Source organism: Ahaetulla prasina, chromosome 1, assembly GCF_028640845.1.
Source record: "Ahaetulla prasina isolate Xishuangbanna chromosome 1, ASM2864084v1, whole genome shotgun sequence".
Lineage (NCBI taxonomy): Eukaryota > Metazoa > Chordata > Lepidosauria > Squamata > Colubridae > Ahaetulla > Ahaetulla prasina.
This window is the reverse complement of record NC_080539.1, coordinates 234,126,138-234,153,360: the sequence shown is the minus strand read 5'-3', so window position 1 is coordinate 234,153,360 and position 27,223 is coordinate 234,126,138. Positions and strand designations below refer to the sequence as shown.

Below are 27,223 nucleotides of genomic sequence, written 5' to 3'. Positions count from 1 at the left end.
ATAATTATATCTTACTTTTGTTGACATGTTGGATCTTGGTCTGCCTCTTTTAGCATCAATTGTTTAAACTGGACTGCCAAAGATTTCTACATATTTTGCTTCATTTCAGAACATGGGATTTAGAAAACTAGATTTCATTTTGAACAACTGGCCTAAAGTATGTAGTATTTTCCACTTTGTGTGATCCTTACCTAGACTTGTTTTCCTAGGTTGTCATATCTTCAGTGATTATCTGAAGAGCATGTTATGGAGTTGTAGGAATGTTTGGCACTAGATCTATCCCCATGACAGTGCTTCAAATCCTCATAATTCTTAAGCCAACTCTTAGAGTCTTCAGAAGACCAAACAAGACCAGCAAGCCTGGGCAAACATAGCATCATCTCAGGAGCATAATCATTCTGAGGACATTGTCAAGGGAAGATCCTTAGTACCATTTCTCTCCTACCACGTGTCCCTACCAAATTGACATAGCACTTAAGGGGCCTATTTCAGCAGTTGTTTCAGATTTGTAAAGAAGAAGAGTCCCAGAAGTTGAAATGCAGCTTGGGACAAAACAGTTAAAGTGAGGAAGAGAGTGATATTCAATGAGCTCTTCCAAACTAAAATTGATTTTAGTTTGACACCAAAGCTAAGAAATTAAGCTTTAATGGCAGGCTGAAGTTCAGATCTCTTGCTTGTGATGAGGTATGGCCTGTCTCCAATGGTGACAGTCTGGGATTTTATGATAATCCAATTAATTTTAACTTCTTTTGTGACAGTGGTAAAGTGGTAACTGATATTGTAATACCATTAAAATTTTATCTCAAGGTAGACAATCCAGGTGAAGCAGTTATTCTGAAAGCTCAGACCAAGTGTATTTTCCTTCAGTAATTATGCAGTCACATACTTCAAGCAAATATATTTCTGTCCTTGATATTTACATTCAGCATTTGGGTATCCAAAAGTTATTGAACTCCATGGGGTTTACTGTTAAATAGGCCTGGATAGGATGCCGGCATCGTTTGCCTGCTCATAATATGCTAATGCAGCTTTCTTCGATCTGAAGCATAGTTCTAAACATCTGGAGAACACCAGATGGGGACCAGATTGTGGCTGGAAAAGGCTAGTTAATGTTTGTTAGAATATTTTAAGAAATCTATTTAAGTTTGCAAAATATTATAAAAGAAACTCACCTTGTATTTAATGACAGAGTTAGGGAAGATACATTTATGATAATTAAGCAGGCATAAACTAAAGTGTGTACTCTGAGAATGAAGTACTGTATGTAAAAAGCTCATGCATAGTCATTCAATGGCATGCTAGGTGTTGAAAAAAAAAATGGCCAGAACCAGGACAAATAATTTCAGGTATCATTTAGATCATTTGATTGAATGCAATTAACATGGATTAATATGACTACTCTCTGGATATTTTTGCTAATGTTTTCCATCAAATTAAAAAATAGAATTTGGCAGCAACTCTGAGAGATACAGTGGCTAAATGGGAGTCAAACTATTCTCCAAAGCACCTGTGGGTAGAAAAAGAAGCAGTGGGTGGAAACTAATCAAGGAGAGAAGCAACTTAGAACTAAGGAGAAATTTCCTGACAGTTAGAACAATCAATCAGTGGAACAACAGAAGTTGTAAATGCTCCAACACTGGAAGCTTTTAAGAAGAGATTGGATAACCATTTGTCTGAAATGGTATAGGGTTTCCTGCCTAAGCAGGGGGTTGGAATAGAAGACTTCCAAGGTCCCTTCCAACTCTGTTATTATTATTATTAAATGAGCAATGTATCTATAGAGCACAAGTCATAAGATATATTTCATGATCTGTATCAAGTTATACCTTCTCCAGTATATACACTATTAGTTTCAGCCCTTCAAGGTAGATCGGACTAGGAAAAAGTTATGCATACTAATGCTATATTTATTAAATGCTATAGTAACAGAATCTGGCAAATATGAATGTGCTTCTATTAATGAGAACTAGAGAGGATCTTGTCTGACACATTTACTAAAGTTACAGTTCTGAATTGGATTCCAATTGCTTTTTATTTATTTATTTATTTATTATTTATTTATTTATTCATCGTAACAATATATACAATTATAACATAGAGGATTATATAATATATAAACATATATATGAGGAGAAACAAGGTACTATAAACACATATATATATAGGGGAAGAAACAATAGGACAGGAACGGTAGGCACGTTTGTGCTCTTATGCACGCCCCTTAGATTTATTTATTTATTTATTTATTTATTATTTAGATTTTTATACCGCCCTTCTCCCGAAGGACTCAGGGCGGTGTACAGCCAGATTAAAAACAGTACAATATAAAAATTAAAAAATTAAAAAATTAGAGTCCTCTTAGGAAAGTGGTGAGGTCAACCGTGGATAGATTTAGAGTAAAACTTTTGGGGTTATGAGAAGAAACCACAGAGTCAGGTAATGCATTCCAAGCATATATAATTCTGTTACAGAAATCGTGTTTTCTGCAATCTAAACTGGAGTGGTTGACATTGAGTTTAAATCTGTTGGTAGCTCTTGTGATATTGTTATTGAAACTAAAAAAGTCATTGACAGGAAGGACATTAAAACGGATGATTTTATGAGCTAAACCCAGGTCCTGTCGAAGGTGATGAAGTTCCAAGTTTTCTAGACCCAGGATATCAAGTCTGGTGGAATAAGGTATTTTATTGGTTTTGGAGGAGTGGAGAACTCTTCTTGTAAAATACCTTTGGACACGCTCAACTGTGTTGATATCAGATATATGGTATGGGTTCCAGACAGGAGAGCAGTAATCAAGAATTGGCCTAGCAAATGTTTTATATGCTCTGGTCAGTAGCGTGGTGTTTTTTGAAAAGAAGCTACGTAGAATTAAGTTAACAACTCTTAGAGCCTTTTTTGCTATATAGTTGTAGTGGGCTTTGGCACTTAGATCATTAGATATAAAAACTCCAAGGTCTTTGACAGGGTGGGGGTCATCTGCGAGGTAATGTCCATCAAGCATGTACTTTGTGATTGGGTTCTTTCCTCCAATATGCAGGACTGAGCATTTACTGGTTGAGATTTGTAGTTGTCAAATTTTAAACCAAGCAGTTAGATGATCAAGGTCCTTTTGAATTGTGGATGTATTGTCAGTGGTGTTGAAAAGTTTGACATCATCAGCAAAGAGAACACAGTTACTTGAGATATGATCACAAAGATCATTTATGTATATTATAAAGACAGTTGGTCCAAGAACGCTACCTTGAGGAACACCACTCTTGACAGGAACAGGATTTGATAGACCATTACCAATTTTAACTATTTGTTGTCTGTTTGACAGAAAAGCAGATATCCAGTTGTGTAAGGGTCCTGAAATGCCATAGGATTTTAATTTTAGGAGAAGTTTATCATGTACTACTGAGTCAAAAGCTTTACAGAAGTCTATGTATATTGCATCTATTGATTTACCTAGATCAAGGTTTGTAGTCCATAGGTTTTTACAGTGGAGAAGTTGTAAATTGCATGATAATTTTTTTCTGAAGCCAAATTGTTTATTTGAGAGAAGGTTATGTATTTCTAAGTGCAAGGTAATGGATTGGTTGATGATGGATTCCATTACTTTGCAGGCGACGCAGCAAAGGGAGATTGGTCTATAATTATCAACTAAGCTGGGGTTGCCTTTTTTGAAAACTGGAATGACAGTGGCTAGTGACCAGAGATTGGGAAGGGAACTGGTTGCGAAAGTTTTATTGAAGATTATACTTAGGGGTTCTGCTAAATTACTAGAGAGTTTTTTTAAGAAGTAAGCACAAAGTCCATCAGGTTCAATGGATAGAGATGGTTTCAAGTTACAAAGAGCTTTACCAACATTTTCTTCGGTAAAATCTATATTTGTTAAGTCATCATACACATTGCTTGTACGATTTGGGAATGTGGGATATGTGCCATCACTGTTGACAAAAACTGAGCCAAAGAATTTGTTAAAGAGGTTTGCTTTAGTTACTTCGTTATTGTATTCAGTGCCGTTAGAATCTTTTAGTGGTGGCATGGATCTAGAGTCTTTAAGCTTGTTGTTGACAAAATTATAGAAGGCACGACTGGAATTAGTGCGCAGAAGATTCTCTTCTTGCTTGGTGTGGTAATTTGTGCATCCAGTTTTTATTTGGTTGCATATAGTTCTGTAGCGATTTTTAAAATTTGCTACATAGCCCTTTTTGTTTCTTTTCCAGAGGGATTTTTTTTTAGATTGAAGCTTTTTTATTGAAATGGGTAGTTTGATTTTCCTGATCTTGGTGGTAGTTTGTGGTACGTATTGTTTGATGACTCTGTTGATTTCGAGTAGGAAAACTCTTTAGTGGTCTTCAGAAGTTAAACAGGTTGAGAACAGATTAAGACAGTCCAGAGATGAAAGATCATTGTTTATAAGGTCATAATTGGCTTTTTTGAAGTTGTAGATGGGAATGCTATTGATATGACGATTTAAGTGACGACGTATATTAAGATGGAAGTCAATCATGCAATGATCGCTGTTGGAAAAGGGTTCTCTTATTTGTAGTCCATAAATGGTATTGGTGTTGTTGCAGAAGATGAGGTCAAGGCAGTTGTTTAGTCTTATACTGTTAGTTACAAGTTGTTCAAGACCTAGGTTTGTAACAGCGTTGTATATTGTAGTATGGATTGGATCAGTTGTACATTCATTTGTTATCCAGTTGATGAGAGGTAAATTTAGGTCACCGAGGAAGATGAGTGGATATGGGCAAGAGGCAGCCCATGTTAGTAGTGAGGTTAAAATATTAGCATGAGTAATGTCGTAGTCAGGGGCTCTGTAGCATAGAATGAATCGAAGTGTGGTATTAGATGATAGGTCACATACAATAGTTTCAGGAAGAGAAAGTTTGTGTGCAACTTGAATGTTTTTTAGATTCAGTGACTTTTTATAGAAAATAGCCACTCCACCACCTCTTCGGTTTTCACGATCTGAACGGTGAACTTGATATTCTTTGTTTAAAATGATAGAGTCAGGGATGGATGAGATTAGCCATGTTTCACAAATAAATATAATATCAAATGTACCACTGTTTAGCAGGAGGATAAATTCAGGTAATTTGTTAACAATACTTCTTGCATTCATCAATTTACATTTAAAATCTGTAGAGAGTGGTGTTAAAGAGGTAAGGGGTATGCATACCTAGTTTTGAATGTTAGTTGGTTGAGGGATATGTATAACTGGTGGTTGTATAGGAGGTTGGATGGGTGGATGGATGTTTTGGGTGGTGAGTGTTTGGATGTTGGGTACTTGACTGTTTGTTGATATGGTTGGTTGGATGGATGGTTGAAAGGCTGGTTGGATGGTTTGGAAGGTTGGTTGGATGGATGTTTTATCTAATTGTTGTCTTGAATTGTTGTCTTTCCTCTTCCTCCTCTTCCTCAGACTTATTCCTTTTGACAGTTTATTTTCTGTTCACAATAGAAAAATATTGCATCTTCTCACTGGAGATTATTCCATAAATGGATGTAACATTAGACTCAGATGAAGTTGTGCAGTGTAATTCAATGAACATAGATTTAACAAGAATTGATTTTGTGAAATCTAGAAGTGTGCCAGTTGGCTTAACGCTAAATATTGTTAAATATCCAGTTGGATATTATTGGATATTATTGCTTTTAGCCCCCCTTATTAATTGCACACATACTTGGATCCTGTGAAATTGGTGTTCCACATTCTAAGTATTTCAAATCATCTTGCAAATACATCTAATAAAATAAGGGAAAGGGAGAATAATCTTTTGGGTTTTACATTTTACCTTGGTTTTCAGGCATTGTAAAATTAAATCAAATATAATTATTCAGTAAATAAAATGAGAAGGTAAGATGCATATGTCAAAGATAGATAGATAGATAGATAGATAGATAGATAGATAGATAGATAGATAGATAGATAGATAGATAGATAGATAGATAGGCAGGCAGGCAGGCAGGCAGGCAGGCAGGCAGGCAGGCAGGCAGGCAGACAGACAGACAAGAGAGATGGGGAGAGGGAGAAACGGAGAATCAACCTAATTGAATTCAGAGGAAAAAAATCAGAACATAGTTTGGAAAAAACAGCTTTATGATGCAACAAGGAAATGACTGCAGGGTGGAAAAAAATCTAGTTCCATTCTCTAATAGAATTCACTAATATTTTGGGTTGTTTGCATCAACCATTGAAGCCACTGTCTATTCATTTTAATATTTATAATTTCAGTGTGATGTAGCAAGCTATCTGATAGCATATTTTTTTCCTAATGACTGCAAGAAATTATATACAGGGCTTATTATCAAGTTTTATTCTGGTTATCTCCACTGTTCATTTTAGTCCTGTAATCCCCTTGTACAATTGATTTATTTTATTTTATTGCCTTACACCTATTTTTGTCCATCAAAGTGGTTAAGTCACAAAGCAACATTTTAATAGGAAAATGTAAAAAAAAAACCACCCCAAAAAATCCTCTGGCCATTGAGTTTAAATCTTACAAATATGAATAGATTACTTATTTTTTGTTCTTTTTCTTTTTGCTGTTGAATCTCAATTACAATAATTTGTTTTATCCCTGGAGGAACTTTCTGCCTGGAGTAATTCCTGACCCATGGATCTCACACAGACACTGACTGGGATTTTGGATAAGTCTGTTCAATATTATGAAACCTGCTGTAGAATGAAAGGACTATTGACAACATGGAAACAGAAGCTGTGTTAAAAACCCTGAAAAGAATAGGAACTGTATGTACGTCAGGATACTAAGATTATACTACTTTCATGCAAAGCCTATTTTAAAATTGACAAGAAGCATGGAGATATTTTTAAGTCATGGGCATCCAAATAGACAAAGAGACCCTGTTCTGTCTCAACTCCTCAATTCTTTTCTTTTGAACTATCCTTCAAATATTTATACAAAAAAGAGTTTGGGACCCAAATCTTTCAGTTGCCTTAGGTTTGGGGTTTTCATTTTTATCTGTGTTACCTTAAGTGATTTTTTAAATATTTATCCATAAATAAGAAATATATAAAATACTCAACCAGTATTGCTGACCTTGTATGCCATCTCTAAAAAAATACTATCCTTCAGACAGGGATTCTCAACTACTGCTCTCCTCTTCATGTTCTGTAATTTTTTTCTTTCAAATAATATGGGCTCTTTTAGTGGTTAGAAGCAATGCATTCAGCAAGTGGGAAGCAATTCTGAAATTATAATTCTATAACATTTCTGTGGTACCAGATTAGCACACCCATGTGCTTTAGCCATTTGTAGCAATTCTAAGTGTGGTGGCTTGTTTGTTGGTTGGTTCTTTTATAGGTTGTCAGAAGTCACAGCAATACATATGCAACCAACCCTATATGTTTGGAATATTCTCTCTTGCACAAATACAGCATTTTTACCTAATTCTTGTACACCAAATAAGCAGCATAAATACTAGTAATAAACCTGCTCATCCTACAAGCCTGTTGGGATTATTTGTTTATTTATTTATTGGTATTTGTAAACCACTCCAGTCAGTGGTATATATTATGTAACACTGCTAACATTGATGTTGACTTTCTTGAGTCTCTAATGAACTGTGGCTACTACTATGCTCCTTATATTGGAAATTAGATTTTTTTCCCCAGATTGCTGATAGTTCAGAATTTCTGAACTTTTCCTCTTGAAAGGGGTTACACTTTCTCTCTCTTTCTCTCTTATAGATAAAATAACCAATAAGAGATTTTACATATTCAGTGTTCCTGGTGCAAGTATGTTGAGGATTCCTCAACTAGATTGAGCAATGCATAGGCATGACAGCTCCTAACTCCTTCCAGCAGACAATCAACTAGTAGTCTATGAAATTTGGTTCAGCTCCAGATATTGTATTTGTTCTTGCTCAGGCAGTTCCACAGTCAAATTTTCGTGCAGCTCTGAGTTAATATGAAAAGACCGCAAACTGCAAACCAACATAGTAAATTGAATGTGCCCAACTGGTTTATGCTCAGTTTTTGTGGTCACATCAGTGCAAGCTGCTGTATCTAACATTGCAGCTGTTTATAAAAATCAGTGTATCAAAATCACTGAAGATGAGAACTATTTATAGACGTGCTACATTCTTCAAATGGTGTGCAAAGAAGGTGAAGAGTGGATAACCCCATGATAGTTTGATAATAATTACCTGTGTCACTTATTCATACTTCCATATTTCCATATATCTGTCTGCATTTAGATAATGGTGCGGTGACAATGTCTCAAGTCTAATTTGGATTGTCAGTTAAGCATGTTTCAAGAAATCTTTTGACCAAGTTTGTGTATCTGCGTGTATGTGTGTGTTCTAAATTGCTTGTGGTTTCGCTGGATAGAGTAAACTTGCTTATGCAGACACAATGGCAGAGTTAATCTCCGGTCGGGGTGATTCAATGCTATCAGTGGAATCCCTCCAAGACTAAGCACACCTCAATGTAATCTTATTTCCCTCTAACTCCAATTAAGATTTAAATTAGCAATACTGGGTTTTTCCAGCTTGCCCTCAGGTCCATGAACTGAAGTTTCAGAGAACTGCAATAAACAAAAGCTCTCCAACAGGCACTGAGCATGTGCTTTTTAGTTACAGTTATTCACTAATGTAGCCGGAAGCACCATGGAAATGGGTATTCTAGTAATGCGTGAATGCCTACATAGGCAACGTTCTTGCTCTTGGATCTGCATTAACATCTATTTACGTCAAAATGTTGTTAAGTAGCTGCATCAATTTTCCATTCAGTAGTCACCCATTTGAAGTGATAGATGCCAACACTCCAGAGAAATTAAATACAGTGTTTGCATTATTGGAAAGAAGCATCCTAGCTCATATTCCGAAACAACCTGAACCTTGTTTCACTTTTATTGGTGACCTGGGGTGATCTATTCTGACGGCACCATCACAGTAGGTAGACTAACTTATTGGAAACTGATGCTATGACCAAAGGGTGGAAGAGAACTCGATAAACTGTTAGCTACCATATATAATCCAAACCCCCATCTTCAGAAGCAGTATTTGTCAAAGTATCAGATGGAAGATAAAATATTTACCTCCATCTCCATAATACTCTTTTGAGTCCAGAAGCAAATTAATTAGATATTGTTGCAAATCAGATATCAGGCTAGCCTGATATTAGTGTATGCGATGTGCTTGTGATCTGTCACTTGTAGCCATATGGCTGTTTCATTGGAAAGGGAAAAGAGATGAAGTCTTTAAAAATGAATCATTCATCATTATAGCTTTCTTGGTTGTCCTACAAAGGCTCCACAAACTATTCTTATGTGTTTAGAATTGACTAGTTATGTTACATTATCATCTGGTGGTATTAAAAATCCAATGTGCATACAAGACATTTTCTGTTGGTATATATACTCTCTAATTGCCAAACATCCTTATTTGGATTTCATCTGATTATATAGATTGAGGCTGGCAAAATGTATATTAAGAAATATATACTGGGAGGGATGTAAGGAAAAAACAACAACCACCCTCCAATCTAGTTTCTCCTGGAAGATAATTTAGGTGGTCCTAATTCACCAAGACTCAGAGGCAACAGTATAAAACCCATTATTAACAGTTTTTCCAAAATAAAATATCCATGAATCCACAGCAACACACATCTGACAAAAAGGAATGATATTGAAATTTGTATACAAATATTGGTAACCACATTTAAAAATGAGCTTACTTTGAAGGAATTTGCATTTGGAAAGCCTGAACAGTGGAATATACTTACTGTACATACACATACATATACAGTATATACATACCAAAGAATAAAAGCAGGGTGATTTGCATTTTTTTAAAAAAAGGTTCCCGATAATTTACACAAGAATTTATGTAAATTACAGGAAGATACATAGAAAGCTGCCGTATGTTACAAGATGTTACAAATGTAAACAGTTACGAAAGTCTCTAGAAATAGATTTTGAGATATCTATTTTTAAAAAAGGCAGATGGGAATATTGCCCTTCGAAAGCAGAGAGAGGAATTAACGCATGTCCAGCGGGTTACTTGATAAGCAGAATCAGCTAGGCATCGCCTTTTGGGGTGTGCTTAAGAATACCTATATATTTAGTCAAACATAGAAATTTAATTACGGTCTCTTCTTCCAGAAAGAACATTTGAAAAATGATCCCTTAGGAATAAGAATAGCTAGGTGAGACAATATATAAGAATATCTCCTGACTCCTAGGAAACAAGTCTGTGACCTTTTATCAGTGGTTGCTGTTCCCAGAACCAAAATAGAGAGAAAGCCCTTTCAGAAGCCCATACTCTAAATCTAATACACCGAGAGAGAGAGAGAGAGAGAGAGAGAGAGAGAGAGAGAGAGAGAGAGAGATCTAAAATACTATAACATGACATGAGATGGACTTTTCAATTGATGAAGGGTTGCTTCCAAAAATATTTTTTTTTTAAAAAACCTCACTGTTCTTTAGTGTTGTGGTACCTTGCTTTAGTGGGGAGACGTTTCAGCGGCAACACTTCCTCCTTTTGAAAGGAAAAAGCACCAGGGATGGACCCCCTTTCTATTAATGCTGGATAGATTTATGAACATACAACTTGAGATCAGCTGGATAAGAGAAAATAGTATTGCTGCAAATCAGTCGATCCCTTTTCCAGATCTACGCATACCTGAATTCTCCAAGAAGGAAAATTTCCATGCTCAAATCTTGTTATCCCAACTTTGCTTCAGTTAATCTTTATGTGTTTTTATTCTTTGCACCTTCCCTTCTGACTTTGGGTGGGAGTGATGAGATATTCTCTCTGTGTATATGTGTGTGTGTGCGCACGTGTGTGTCTCTCTCTTTTTTCACTCTACTACGGAGGATATACAGTAGTCCTTTTTTTAGCTTTCACCAAAATTTATATTCACCATATTCACATTCTCTACCATTCATACTCAGAAGTCTAATTAAGCATTTCCTTTGCTCAAGAAGGGACCTTACATATTCCAACAATTTGTCTGTTCATCTTCCACTAATAGTAGGGGACATGAACTAGCCAACTTATGACCTAGAGCACTCTTCAACTCAAACACAAAACAATGATCCAGAATTGCTCCAAGTCAGATGTACAGTGATAGCCCTCTTTCATGGGTCCACACTGCAAATCCTGTTATTGTTTATTATCATCGTCGTCGTCCCTAATTGCACAGTGTCCTGGTAGAGACAGAAATGGAGACGTTTTTGTGCTACTGAAAAATAAGAGGGATGCACCAGCATGCTTGGGGAACTTTATGATTTAGACAAGTCCATCATTCTTTTAAAAATATAAAAGGTGGCTTTCAAAACTGCCTGATAAAGATTGACTGGGTGTCAGAAACTAAGGATAGTTGTATATCATGTGAGCCAACTAAAATAAAACAAATGAGGCTTAGTTGAGTTCCTAACAGACTAGAAAGCTGCATGAAGGAGCAGGCTTCTTAAATGAGATGATGATTTATTGAAACATTTTCTTGCAGGTGTTGTTGCAAAGAAAAAACAAACCCTAAATATATTTGCTGGGTTAATACTATCTGCAGGTTCTCACGATTTGTCATACAGTCTTCATAGCATACATGTGAGTTTGCATGCATGTATGCAAGCATAAATTATACACCTCCTGCAACTGATTCAAGATTGACCGTCCTCTCCTAAGAAGACCACCTTTGAAGAAGTCCTATTATAGTTTATATTCAGCTTTATTCAAATGTGGCTAATGACCAAACTTTATGGGCTATCTTGGGTGAGGAAGAAGGGGAGTTTCAATTCCTTTTAATTTTGCAGGCTTCCTTTCCTCAAACTTTTTTTTTTAAAAATCATTCCTTGAGGGTAAAATGACACCCTTTGCTTTCAAGATGATAATTCCTAACACTTTTCTTTGAAGATCTGGATACGCTGCAAAAAATCTGGATAATGGATAATTCTGGATAATGTCTTCAGATCAGTGTATTCCACTGTAAATGTTTCAACCAAATGTATGGGGGGGTAGGTGGAGTAAAAAAAAAAGCCAAATATATATATATATTTATATATATATATTCCCTCTCTTCTGTTCTGTTTTTAAAGGTTTCTGCTTAAAGATTGGTGCCAGAGCTACAGTGCTTATATATTTTCAAAATGTGTTTTAAGCAATAAGTTGTACAACATTTTTAGAACATGTGTTAAGCTATTTCTCTAAGAATGAAGCTCTTAACAAAACATAAGCACTCTGCATGAGATCTTAGCAGCAAAGTGCTTAAAAGATAAAGTAAGAATTGGTACCATGGGAAGAACACCAGCTGTAGTGCACACAGGTCCATTATGAGAAGGATGGTAGAGGGTAGGGAGAAAATGATTTAATCAGGAGTAAAACCAATTTTATTATAAGGGCACGCAGGGGGTGTGGCACCATAGTGAGAAGGACATTTCAAAATATCTGACAGATTTCAACAATGTGAAAACCCACCCTGTTCTTTAAAGTGACAGTAAACCCCACCAGGTCTCTCCTTCTGAAGCTATTGTGAGTAGACAACTGTGTAAAACTGGCCTGCTAAGTCACTGCCTGTCTTATTTCAATGGCATGTTAGGGAAATAAATAAATAAAAGGCTAATTGTTGAAATACAATCAATCAAATTTTATCTTGAAGGTTGTTTTTTTTTACTGATTTGCCTGCTTTGTTTTTAAGCCCACTCTTTTATTAAATTTCAAGAGCCTAATTGTTTTTGTGTGGATCTAAAATCTTTTTTTTTTTAAGTATACTTAAAAGAATACTTTACAGTGATTTTTTAAAAAAACTAAAATGGTTCACCTAAAAAGACACATGAATGTTAATGCAGGGGGAAAAAATCAGATCTGTGTTAAATTTAAATTCCTTCTACAAAGAGAAGTAATTATTATAGTGAAAAATGTACATGGCTTTTAAAAAATTGTTTTCCATATACGATTAATAATACTGTGTTACCAATAGCTAAATAAGGCCTACTTAATTATTTATCAAAATTACTGGGATTATATTTTTATTGTTCACTAATAGTTTTATGCTGACGTATTAAGTTAATAGCTCAGTAAAAACAATGCCACTTTTAAAAAGAATTTTGTCATTTCGGGGAACAGGTGATACTATAGAAAATGCTGTTTCCTTTTAATTCAGACTGACAGGCTTTTTCACTTTTTGTGAGTTGTGTCAGGTCTGGGGTTTATTGTTGCTGTAAAATAATACCAGATGTTTCTAACAAGTATTCAAAGGAAAGCAAAGTAATAATCTCCCTATCTTTTCTATTAAAATTATTTTTTTGCCTTTCTTCTCCTTTTATATTTAAATTTCCAGCTCAGTCAAGCTTCAAAAGAAAGGATTTCTGTTGTTCAGAAAATCAGTTTTGCAAGCATGTGTGGTTTGTCTTTAGCGTGTTATCATTTTTGACAGCTTTGCATAGCTTAGGTAGGCCAACAGGGGTCTGTCTAATATTGTTGCTGGGCGAATCTTCTCCGAGTTTTTTTTTTTTTAAAGAAACAAACAAACAAAATATTTTTGAAGTTGGAATTAATATCTCCCCCTCCCCAAATTCCTTGATGGCATATTGCATTCAGAAAAAAAGAAGTGAAATGAACGGAAAAAAAAGTGTTGCCCATTATTCCCTTGTACATGGCAACAGTAACACATGTAAAGCAATAACTCATTTTGTATTCCTGTGTTTAGCATATGTCTCCTGTTGGCGCAGCAAGGCCTTTAGGCCGGTCCCTTGAGCGGTCATCATTGGCAACTCTTAGCCCCTTGGCCTTGAAATCAAATAGCTTTGAATCATGTTGAGCCGGGATGCTAATTTTTCCTACTGATGCATTCTGGGAATAAATGTATTTGACATCCTGTGTCAATGTTCCAGCCTCTTTGTGCCTCTTATTCTTTGGGGGATGGGTTTGGGGGGGAGGTTGTTTTGTTTTGTTTTTTTGTTTTTTTTTCCGTTAGCTGCATTCCTACAGATGGTATTCCATTGAAAATGTTCTCTTCCGACGGAGAAAAAAAATAGAAAGAAAGGAGGAGAGAGAGGGAAAAAAAAAACATGCACAGCACCAAACCTCTAGGTGCAGAAGGCTGTTAACGGTTGCTGATGATAGTAGGCAAACATTAACATAATAATTAGTGTCTTGTAATTGTTTCATTAAAACCAGTTGTTCCATTTCTCCTCGTGTTTTCCCAGAAGAGAAGCTGAATTTGGACGACAGCCAGTGGGAGGACATCCACGTTGTCACCGGAGCACTCAAGATGTTTTTCAGAGAACTGCCTGAGCCTCTGTTCCCATACTGCTTCTTTGAACAGTTTGTGGAGGCAATAAGTAAGTACATCACATACAGTAGGAGTTAATTAAATACCTATGCGCTTTTTCTCAAGAAAACAAAAAGGCTTCGGATCAGAAGAGTTGCATCCAGAATACATATACATATACATATACATATACATATACATATACATAAACATATACATAAACATATACATATACATATACACATACATATATATCTCCTACATGTTTTGCTCATAATTCAGGCAACCCAAACATGACACTGTTGGGAAGGATTAATATTCATAATTTTGAATATTATACAGTATGTGCATGCCTCAGAGAAAAGAGAAATTGTGTGTATAGTAGCAATACAGTGAAATATTTGTCTTTTGCAGTCCCAACCATGGGTATTCATAGTGCCCATAATAGTTTATAACATCATCATTATCATAGTATCTCTTTTATTCATTAAACATGAAACTCAGTCAACTGAACATCATCATCATCATCGTTATTATTAGTATTAGTATTGCTTAGGTTTTCCATCCTGCAGTTGTATCATCAACAGCAGGTTTATTAACATCAAAAGCATTAAAAGTTTCACCTGCTGATTTGTGTCAATCAAGCTGTTGTTAACATCACAGGCCAAGTCATTTTCTTTCTTTCTTTTTTTCCTGTCAGTTTGGCAAATCTATTTCAGGGTGGCATGATTTCCCTTTCAGGACAAGTGTCCTATTTCTAAAAGATCTTTAATTTTAATGTCTTTGCCATAATCGTAACAATGGGAGAGGGGAGAAATCTTATCTGGCAAAGAAACTGATTTCACTTTTGTTTTCTTTTGGAAAAAGAAAAAACCCGGAAGAAAAAAAAAAAGAAAAGAAAAACTTGTAAGCCTAGCAGGAGCTTAATTAAAGTCCAATAGAGAAAAATCTCCAGGAAAAACAATAAAGCACTTAGGGATCTGTTCTCCGGGTGATGCGCGTGCCTAACTGCCATTACTGTTAATGAGAGTTGTTTGCGCGTGCACATCAGTCAGAAAAGATAGAACCCTTAATGTGCTGTTTAATTTGATTTTATGTTCATAAAATCTTTAGGTTTAACAAAAGCTCTTTACGGCCAGCATCTTGTATAACAAAACCAAATAAATCTTACAGAATCCTTCCTTTTTTTCTTTTGGCTGCTTAGAGATGCCCTGTGGTGGTTAAGTATGCAATAACCCCAATACGCTGAGGAGTGAGCCTCCTTTGGAGGCACAACTCATAGTTCCTTTCCTCTATCTCCCCCTTTTCATCTTAAGGATGAATAGAATGCTGAAAATATTGTCTTTGGAGATTCATCTTGCACATCACAATTCGTGCAATTATCTCACAGGAGAACAGGGCTGAACAAATAATTGCTTTGTATGCTGGATGCGGCTTTTTGTGAGGCACCAGAATAAGGAGATCTTTGTTTGAAGCTTTCTTATTCTAGCATGCTGAAGAAATCACCTGAAATGCATCAACTTGGTTCTCCTGAAGCATTGACTCTTTCCTTCTTAAAGAAGGAAGCGTTGGCACATATCTGATGGTTCCATCACATTCAAGTGTTTTCATGCCCCCTTGTCCTTTAATCTCCTGCTGGTATATAGACTCTCTCAGCACCAATTGTTCTGGGGTTCCTTCTTTTATGATTCTCTGTGCCAACCTACCTTTTTCTGTTCATCTTTTATTCAAACCTCATCCCCCACCCCAAAAAACATTTAAACTATAATCCTATCTTTCATGACCTTTGTTCTCAAAGAACTTATCTTCCTCACCTAAATAGAGTTAAGGTGGTTTAGTTAGAGGTAGTCTTCAGCTGATTTTGATCAGTAAGATAGCATATAATACATTCATATTTTTGATTTTCAAACATCGGGGGAGCATTAGAGATACCTCTTCCAAGGGTTCAGATTTTCATATGACAAATTGATGTCTTTTTATTCAGCTGTTTTAAATTCCTGTTAATATTCTGAAGGCCATTATAAAAATTGTCAAGATGAGTAAAAAAATACTTCAAAGAAAAAACATTGGGTCTGATATTTTATTGAATTTGATTTGATTCAAAAATAAAGGCAACAGAACAGGCAAATCTGTCTGTTTGCAAGTGGGGAGGGATTCCTTTCATTTTATTTCTAAGCGATAAGTTTGGATAACAAAATGGATTTTTTATTCTAGATCCAAATGGATATCTTTTGATTAAATTATATATGTTAATATTTCTGGTAGCTCTTAATAGACATTTGCTGATAAGGACTGAATTATGGTTTTTACTATTTGATTATTCATAAGGGATGAGATCTAGAAAGAATGGAAAAAATATTGGAGAAAGTATTAAGTTACTAAAATTGTTTATACTTGTTTGGACAGTGGGGTGGAACCATCTTTTATATATCTTCTTTTTCTTTCTTTTTTCTTTTCTGTTTTCTATATCTGTACTTTTCTTTGTCTTTACTTTTTATTTTTTCTTTAGTTTGTATTAGTCTTTATCTTTAACTTTATAATCTTTAATAAAATTATTGCAAAAAATAAAAAAGAGAGAAGAAGAACTGGCAAATCTGTCAATTAGCTGTTTCCAAAAATATGAGTTCTTCTTAACCCATTCATGAATAAAATTTGCATTGGGAGAAGAAAATTGTTATATGAAATTTGTACACGTTATAGCTACATTTTCCTAATATCTGTATTATATTCCTAATTTATGCACTCCTTGAAAATATTTTTTGTTGAATGCAAAACATGATCTATACTTTCCCAACTATGCATGTTTGTTTATCGAATCACATTGCAAAATTCAGACAGATGCTGATGTTATGAGGTTTGTGAGGTATGACTAGGATAAATTCATATTTTTTTTAAAAAAAAAGTCCAAATTTGCTCTCCATTTTTCCACTCCAGAGAAACATGCACTGTAATTTGATAGGATGAATAAAATTACCAGTTATAATCCTCAGTATATAATAAAGACAGCTGGTATAAAACAACCTAAGAAGAACCAAACAGCTCCTAAAAACAGTGTTAGAAGAAGCTCAGGGTCTACTTAGAGATATTGTTTTATAGTATTTCTATACAGTATCAGAAATAATATAAATATTTGCACTTAACTTGATTGTTCAGAAAATTAAAGGACATTCTTCACAGGTACCATAATAGCTTCATTTTTCCTGCTCAAAACCAGGGTTCCTCTCTTGCTGTATTTGGTTGGTTTGGTGAAGGGACTCCTTGCCGTTGCCTGTCATTTCAGAAATGATAAAAAATATGTGTTCTAAATCAGGTGTGTGTGTACATGGTTTTACTATTGATTCATTAATCATCAAGGTTGCTGTTTGTACTTATTTATTTTATGGATGGTTTTATTGTTTTTTTTTATTTGTTTTAATTGCTTTAGAATTTTAGAATTGTAAGCCAGCCAAGAATCACTTGGTTGAGTTAGGCAGCTATAGAAATCAAATAAACAAGCAAACAAACAAACAAACGCTATCACTTAGACTTATATACCACTTCATAGTGCTTTACAGCCCTCTCTAAGCAATTTACAGAGTCAGCATATTGCCCCCAAAAATCTAGATCCTCATTTTACCCACCTCAGAAGGATGGAAGGCTGAGTCAACCTTGACCCCATCAGGATTGAACTCCTGGAGTGAGCAAGTGAGTTAGCCTGTATTCTAACCACTCTGCCACCACAGCTCATGTATAGCATACACATGCTATATATCAGAATGAAGTTATCTCCTGCATTTGTATCAAATTTGCCAGGGGTTCAGGGGTGGTATTCACTTACCTTTGCTACCGTTTCGCAAATGTGAGTGCTCATGCCGCCTCCACACATGTGCAGAGGGTCAAAAACAGGACGTGATGACATCCAGGTGGGTAGGCAGAGCCTATCACGTGATCCGGATAGAACCGGCTGAATTTCACCACTGCAGGGGTTGTATTTCTGCACATACTCTTCTGACTCCATGAATATAGGGAATTCATTTCATAAATGCAATTCATAGATTCTGCTTGTAAATCCACATCAGATTTGAACTAGTGTAAAACTAGGGTATTTGTAATGGATTTCCTTCACAAGTTCTTATGCAGGAACTTGCATTCTGAGCTCCTTCAGCAGTTTCCAGATTCCAAAATTGGCAGATACAGTTTCTTGGAATGATATATTTTAAGGGTGTAAACCACACTGGATCTTGTCCTGATTTGAAAACAACCTCTCTCCCGCAATAATTTCTCAGGAATTACATTAAAAATAAATCAACATCTTTCCCATTTGATAGTAAAGATATTCCTTCATGAATTGTATGTTGGTGACATTAGCACATACCCAAATATAATTGATTTATATATCGTTGTGTTTGGATATAGCAGCAAACTATGGTGTATTGTTGTAGGCATGAAACCAAGTAAAACTCATTCCAAGCTAATGGAATATAATTTCTCCATTACCTTAAGAAGAAAGAGCAGCCTTTTCTTTGGATCAAAAATAACATTTGTGAAAGTTTTCTACATCAATAGCAATAGCAGTTAGACCACTTCATAGGGCTTTACAGCCCTCTCTAAGCAGTTTACAGAGTCAGCCTATTGCCCCCAACAATTTGGGTCCTCATTTTACCCACCTTGGAAGGATGGAAGGCTGAGTCAACCTTGAGCCTGGTGAGATTTGAACTGCCAAATTGTAGTCAACCGGCAGTCATCAGAAGTAGCTTGCAGTACTGCACTCTAACCACTGTGCCACCGTGGCTCATCATGAATATTGGAGAATTGTCCTCACTCAACTGAAAACAGCAATAAAGGGAGCAATCAGAATTAAATTTCATATTCAAACATAGATAAATACAGTAATGAAGTGCTAAGGTTTCAGTGTTACTGAAGAAACATCACTAGGTGACTCAAATCATCACTACCACCCACCCGAAAAATCCTAGGGAGAAATTAGATAGACTGCGATTTAACTAAAACTGTCTCTTTGGGCTCTAGTTTTCTATTTGATTGATTGCTTTACAAACGGATTGATTGAATGAAGGATAATTCAATCACATGAGCTCTTGCCTATAGCCTGAAGTAATCTAGAAACATATTTAGCACGTATGCTTTCATTTTTCAAGACCTCTTTAATTACGGGGTGGAGCTGTGGTCTTGATTCACAACCATCTTATGACAGATTTAAAGTTGAACTATAGCAAATAAAAAAGACAGTTCATTCTTAGGTACCAAGCTTGGCTCTACTTTGAAAAAAGTCAGCATCTCAATTTGTGAAGTTAACCCATACTATAACATCAATTCAGATAGTCCTCGACTTACAACAGTTCATTTAGTGACCATTCAAAGTTACAACGGCACTGTCTAAAGGGAATAAGAGTACAAAGCTGTACATTAAAACCAACTGGAAATATAAACAGTATTTTATAACTGCCAATGAAGCTACAGTATATGGAAAATAAAGATTTGTACAAATCTAATTGTCTGAGGGTCAATTTAATATAGTGGTGAAGGCATCAGGCTGGAGATCATGAGTTTTAGTCCTACCTGACTCACAAAGCCAATTTGGTGACTTTGGGCCAGTCATCCTCTCTCAACTCAAGGAAGCTGGCAAGGGCAAATTACTTCAAAAATCTTGCTAAGAAAATTATAGGGACTTGTCCAGGGGTGGGTGTCTGGAGAACTGGTAGCGGAAATTTAGTTCGGAGAACCAATAAATACCACCTCTGACTGGCCTCTATTCTTTGCCTTCCGAGTCCCAGCTGATTGAGAAGAAATGGGGATTTTGCAGTAACCTTCCCCTGGAGTGGCGAGGGAATGGAGATTTGACAGTATCCTTCCCCTGCCACGCCCATCAAGCCATGCCCACCAAGCCACACCCATAGAACCGGTAGTAAAAAAATTTGAAACCCACTACTGGACTTGTCCAAGCAGTTGCCAGAAGTCAACACTGACTTGAAGGCACCCACATACCCAATTACCTGGTCTATCTGCCTTCCTTCCTTCCTTCCTTCCTTCCTTCCTTCCTTCCTTCCTTCCTTCCTTCCTTTTTTACTAGGAATGGTACTGGACAATTTTTTATACCTATTTAAAGACTTTTCTAATTAAATTAGAATTACTTGGAGGGGAGGCTCAACTTTTTACTTTCACGTAATAGTTTAAACTAGCCATTTCTATAACAACAGATCTATCTAATCAGCAAAACCCAAAATCAATGTTTCATTTTTTCCCATCTCAGGGACAAAGTTCAGAAGCAGGTTCCAATTAAAAGGTTTAAATTAATGCTACATCAAGCTATGGCTTATGATTTGTTTTTTATAAGAACATCAGCGCTTTTTCTACTTTGGTTAGAAAGCAGCCTATTTAATACAATTAACCGACTTTCTGAGGTGAGAAACCAGTGCTGACTGATATTCTGCTTTACTATTTTTACATATCATTTTTCTTTATGTTGGTCTTCCTTTTAATTTGCTTACAGATGAAGCCATTGTATCAGGTAAAACAGACAATCATTGAATGCAATCATAAAACCTAAGTAAATTTTTGGATATTTCTTGTCCCTTCCTCACCTTTGAAACTGCCTGGATAAGGAATGGAATTCTGTGAATTTCTTGTTCTATTTTAGACATCCTTTCTCCGTTGATATTAAAAGCAAATGGAAATGGAAGGGAAACATCCCATTCATTTCATGCATATCCGTGACTCATCCTGGAACAACAACAGCGAACTAGCACAACTATTTGCAACAACTGCTAGAAAATTACTGAAAATAAGTGCTTTCTGATCATTAGGATGAAGTAAGAAATTTGGATCAATTCTTTCTCTAAAATGAATACTATGCAATCCTATTAAACTAACATGGAGGTCCAAATCCTGATAATTATTAGATTTAAAGAAACATGTATTTTCATCCTTTAATTTTTTTTATATCATTTCTTTTACTTTGATAGCTAAGTGTGTTAAGTATATTATCTACAAAGATAAACACATGTTCTGTCAAATGGTTTGGGGAACATAATATATACTTCATAGGGCAAATATATAGAAACACGCTTCATTTGAAATAAATATTAACTCTGATTTTATTTAATTGTATTTATGGGCTTTTACTCTAGAACTCTACATTTTTTCCCTGCAGTTTATAGTTGTCAGCATGTCTTAATGACTGGTTAAAGTTTTTATGCTTTTCATATTTTAAAAGCTACCTCATGAAGCTAATTAAGTAAATTAATAAATATTCATTTCAGGGTAGACAATCTTCAATATCTTCTTTTCCAAAATTAGGCTTACGAATCCCTCATCCAATAAAACTTTTGAGAAATGCCAGAATTGAAGGACAAAAAGTAAGATAATGTGGGTGCAGTATGAGCAGTCAAAATCCATGTGATGAAAATACAAGAACTCATAAATTGATTGCCACACTGTGCAGAATCTCTTGGAAGTTCTCCTAACATCAACTGTTTCTCTTCCTTGGCAGCAGGGGGCGCTATCTCTATCACTGTGGCGCAACAAAACCATTAGTGAAAAATAAATGCAATTGTTATTCTGAGCTCTCGGAAGCTATTTCTTGAAGCTGTTCCTATTTTTTGAACTGGATATGAAACAGTCAAGAATACATATTAAAAGAAAGGGAAGTAGAATACCATCCAGGAATGAATCAGCTTGTACAGAATGCAAAATAAATCACTGTTCTTAGGATACTATTATTGCTTGTAGTAAATTTCTTTTCTCCAATTAAATGACTTACCAAGAAACACTCACACTTTTGTGGAGGAATTCCTTTGCATAGCAAGGAATCCTAGAGAGTTCTATGAATTGCACATTAATTTCACATACTGTACGCATAATGTTAAATTTGTTTATACCATATAAAATGAACGTTCATCCTACAGCATGTCCATCCTTCAGAATAATGATCACTAATGTCCTAACTTGTATTCAGTATAAGTATTGATAATGAGATAATGAAGAAGAATTATAATAGCAGCCAAAATATAATGATGGGCCTATAGATTAAAAAAAATTGCCAAAGAACAAGTTTTTTAATTTCAGCATCTGAATAATGTTTGAAAAATTTGTGGATCCAAAAAGTATTGGCATGCTGAAGTAGAAACAAGACTAATTTGAATGTCCTGATGTTAAAAGAAAGTTAGGTATAAGAATGAGAGAAAAATGTATTAGGAGTTGAATTTGAAGGCAAGAAGGTGTTTTAAATCACCTATCATCTGTTTGAAATTCCTTAAAGCAGATCCTTTTCCCAGAATTTTAGAGCTGTTCTCAGTTGCAACATGGCCCTAGAAAACTTTTAACACAATAACGAAGTTGGAAGGGACCTTGGAGGTTTTCTACTCCAACCCTTTGCTCAAGCAGGAGACCCTCTACCGTTCCAGACAAATGGCTGTCCAATCTCTTCTTAAAAACCTCCAGTGATGGATCACCCACAACTTCTAGAGACAAATCGTTCCACCGATTATCTGTATCTAATTATCTGATTATGAGATATCTGTAAGGCAACAGTGGCATGGACTAACTCTTTAAAACAATAAATAAGACTACTCAAAGAAATCTGAAAGAAATTCAAAAACATTCTAGAATTTTTTAAAAAATAAAACAAGGGTGGTGGTATTTTTTATTTTAATAAAGGGAAAATATTGTCAAGAATCACAGAATTAATTAACACAGGATTAACCAATATTCATGCAAGAAGTGATGGATAGCTTTTTAGTGCCAAACAAGGACAAACAAAAATATTTAAAATCTGAGGCCCCAGTGCTACCTCTGGCTCTCCAAAGGTTTGGTGTGATTGCATAAACTCCTCCAAATTCAGATTTTTAATGTGTTGGAAAGAAAAGATTGAAAAGGTGGTGAGCAAGTTTATGAAATCTTTTGAAGTCCATTTTATTTGGTTTTGTTTGTCTCCATCCTGTTCTTGTACTGAATGTGGCTCCTGAAAGATCAAAGGTGGCCTTAGCATTAAAGAGGTTGTCAGCTTCTGTTGAAAATTTCCCCATCTGGCCAATTAGAATTGTGTAAATGGAATTGGGATGTACAGATTTCTGCTGTTAAATCTTCACGAATGACCATGGTGTGTATAGACCTGAATGTCCATTGAAGATATAGTAATATTTTCTTTGAACACCATATATTCTGATATCTTTGTCTTTTTTTTTAGGGCTCTGCTTCTATTCTTCTATTGTTAGAAAAGCATGTTGTACCTGACTAAATAAGTTACCTTCTTGTTCCATTTACTGATTCATGAAATAATCAGCCCTTGTTCATTAGATACATCAAGTCAAGGAACTGAATTGCCACTGATAAATATAGCTCATGATTTGCTATGGAAAGAATTACTCAACTTCACATGGCGGAATCCACAGTGAAACAAAACTGAAAGTTATCTTTTTTTTTTTCCTTTTCTTTGATTTTGCAACCTGGGTTTTGGGTTTTTTTGCCATGGTTGTTAAGTAAATTGCAGCAGTTGTTAATGATATAGAAGGAAAAGATGATAAAATGATCAACAATTGAGAAAGACACTCCAGGAAATTAATTTAGGCAATATAGGAGTTCTCATATGGCGGGGTGTCAAATTGTATTTCTTTCAGGGCTGGATCAGCATTCCAGTTCTCCACTGTGGGCTGGCCGGGGGGCGGGGGCGGGCGAGGGGAGATGGGCTAGATGCCTCCTGCAGCACTTTGCTGGTCAAAATGGGCTGTGCAGGGGCTGCCACGTGCCCCATTTTTGGCCTGGATGGCCTCCTGCAGCACTTTTCTAGCCAAAACAGCAGAGTTTTGGCTGCCAGAGGCACCGTGGGGTGGTCCTTTGCTATTCTCAGGCCAGCCCCACGAGCCAGATTTAAGCACCGCACGGGCTGGATTCGGCCTGCAAGCCTTGATGTCATATGGCATTCTGTCAACAGGAGTAATTAGCAATCTATTGATGGGGCTGCTACTTTACCTTTATTTAGGAACTGAGTCAAAAGTCACCTTCTGATGAATGAGAGAGAGTCCTCCATAGGAAGCTAGAAGCTTATTGTTGCCTTCTCCCACACAATATGAAGAGATGTCTTTGCCATTGTCACTATAGTGATTTCCTGCCTCCGACATTTACCTACATAGTTACTGTCCAATATTTGCTTTAGAGGGGCAGTTGAGAAGATCCTCACATCTTGCGTGGCCCTGCTGGGATATACCATATATTCTTGGCAATCCCTCCTGGCATTCTTCGCTCATCCTTTCTAGGAGCTACATGATGAGGGTATGTGTGTGAATAAATAATAGCAAAGTCTAATAGAAGCCGTGTCAACAGACTTTTCCTCTCTTAAATGTTGATGGTGACTAAAATGAGTGCCATGCAATGGAGGGGTTGAATCAAACTAAAGCTAAGAGACAAAAATGCTAACTTAGAATCTCCAAAAATACTTTTCAGCATCAGAATAATCCACATCCCAAAGTGATACCAGCATAGACAACACAAAACAGTACTGGAAAAAAAATTAAAAGTATTCAAAATCCCATTCCATTATATATCCATTAATTTAAATTAATGTAATTAATTAATAGAATGTCAGACCTACAGCGCAGGTAAGAAAGCTCTTAACATTAGCAGAATTTCAGGCCTGTTGCCGAACATCCTAGGAGTCAGTAACCCTGGGACTTTGCTTATCTTCTATCAAACCATGCCCATAATCTTTCCTCCTCTTTTTAACCCTTCAGTCCCATTGTGCTAAAGGTTCTGCTACTAAAATCATGCTGTGAGATATCCAATCCCAAACCCCAGTGCCAAGAGTATCAATGATAGAATAAAGCCTCTTTTAGCAGGCTTTGCAGTTTGATTTGTTTCCATCAGAAGCTAAATTCTCGTTCCCTGTAGTTTTACAAAACTGTGAAACGTCCACGTACTCCTCGTTCGCAATGTAGCATCAGTGTCTGTACATATACAGTTGTAAAAAAAACAAAACACTGGTCTGTGAATTAAGGTAAGCATGAGCACAGCAATTGCTGTTGGGAGGGATTTTGTATCCTGAATTTGTTTCAGGATTTTCATTTGAGCGTGCCTAACCAGAACTACTCTTCCATTAGATATTTCAAGAGAGAGAGAGGGTGAATATGAGAGGGCAAAGTACGTAGATTCAGGTTACTTCCATGCAAGAGCACTTTAAAGAAATATTTTCCACCGTTAGCCAAAAGTGCATTTTTAAAAAAGAGGAAAAGGAATCATTTGAAGGTGAAAATTTAAGGGAGAATTGATAGGCACATTTCTCAAATTTATAAAACAACAATAAAAAGGGTCAGGCTTGGAATTTTCATATTTGCTTAGAAGTGTGGCCTATTTGATGGGATATTCGATGTTACCTAGTTTGGTAATGAAACATCTGCAAGAAAACAAACAAACTTTGTTGGGGGCAATAAGTTGACTTTGTATATAATATACAAATGAATGAAGACTATTGCTTGACATAGTGTAAGCCGCCCTGAGTCTTCGGAGAAGGGCGGAATATAAATGCAAATATTTAAAAAAAAGAAAAAAAAACTTGGAGAGCAGCAAGGATTCTCATTTCAACTCCAAGCCAGTGGTGGGATTCAAATAATTTAACAACTGGTTCTCTGCCCTAATGATTTCTTCCAACAACCAGTTCACCAAACTGCTCAGAAAATTAACAACCAGTTCTCCTGAAGTGGTGCGAACTGGCTGAATCCCACCACTGCTCCAAGCTACAAATATTCTCTTCTGTTGGTTGCTTATGAGTAAAAGATTCCATAAAAGCCTCAAGTTTCTCTTTAAAATTAGGATCCAGATTGTTGGGGACAATATGCTGATTCTGTAAATCGCTTAGAGAGGGCTGTAGAACACTGTGAAGTGATACGTAAATCTAAGTGCTATTGCTGTTGCTATTGCTATTGTTTGGCTAACATGCAACTGCACTTAATGATCAAAAATTATCAAAAAGTCTGGGGACAGGAGAAAGCAGAGAATAGAGACAAATGTCACAGATCGATCAACATATCTGAATGTTTGCAAAATTAATAAACAAAAGAACAAAAAAAATGGCCATTCTGGGAAGAATAGGTTAAATTAGCAATAGCTTTAGTGTCTAAGCTATTTCCTTTCTTGTCTACCTAACAGGTGATGAATGCTGGGTGATATGACAACTTGATCTCATGTAAGGTAGTAAAAGCAGCTACAAAATAAAGAAATTACAGGGCACAATCACTATGAATGCATCCAAAGTGACTCATTCACATGCGTGCACACATGCACACCTCTTCCATTAAGCAGGTAACTCAACAGAAAGTGACATTTCCTGTTTGGGAGATGTAAAAAAAAAAGATACAAATAGAAACCCACACATACTTCAGTAGGAGTGAGAAGGAGCCTACAACAAAATATGCCTACCTCAAAGGTGTTAGAACTGAATTAAGTGGCAGATGTCAGAGCCTCCCAGAGTGTCCCCCACATTTTATTCTGCACATGTTCCTCAAAAAAATAAAAAATGAAAATGAGTGATAATTTACAAGCAAATCAGTATCAATAAATCAGACTCCTGTAAGCAGTAGTGTTTATTATATTCCTGATGCTTAATATTCATGATAGTAATTTACTTTTATAGTACAGGTTCACTGTTATCTCCTTCAGTGCCCGAAGTTGGAGTCAGCCAAGCTGCAAAAGTAGAGAGTTAGGTAACCCTTTCAAGGCTGCAGAAGTTTATTCCCACCAAAGAAGTTGCTTGTTTGCATTTACAGAAGAAAAAAATTGGTCGTAATCTGATGCTGTCGTATGCCATGTGATGTTTCTTGGTGGATGGACTTGTGAACCTGCTGTGTTTAGTTCTTACAGCAGTGGTTCTCAACCTTTATAGTGCTGCGACCCCTTTAATACAATTCCTCATGATGTGGCGACCCCAACCATAAAATTATTTTCGTTTTGAATTTATTGCACCTGAAGCCATATTGGCTAGCCATCTGAACTGCTTGCGATTGCCTTGAGGACGGA

General features: G+C 36.0%; 1 protein-coding gene across 4 annotated transcripts in view; it reads left to right on the top strand.

The window, feature by feature from the left end:
* The window catches only part of ARHGAP15 (Rho GTPase activating protein 15), a 494,107-nt gene that overhangs the window by 396,499 nt on the left and 70,385 nt on the right, over nucleotides 1–27,223 (top strand). For all 4 annotated transcript variants that reach the window (XM_058193603.1, XM_058193605.1, XM_058193594.1 and 1 more), the window contains one exon: nucleotides 14,160–14,294. In XM_058193603.1, the coding sequence (XP_058049586.1) occupies nucleotides 14,160–14,294 (135 nt within the window). The remainder of the gene's footprint in view (nucleotides 1–14,159; nucleotides 14,295–27,223) is intronic.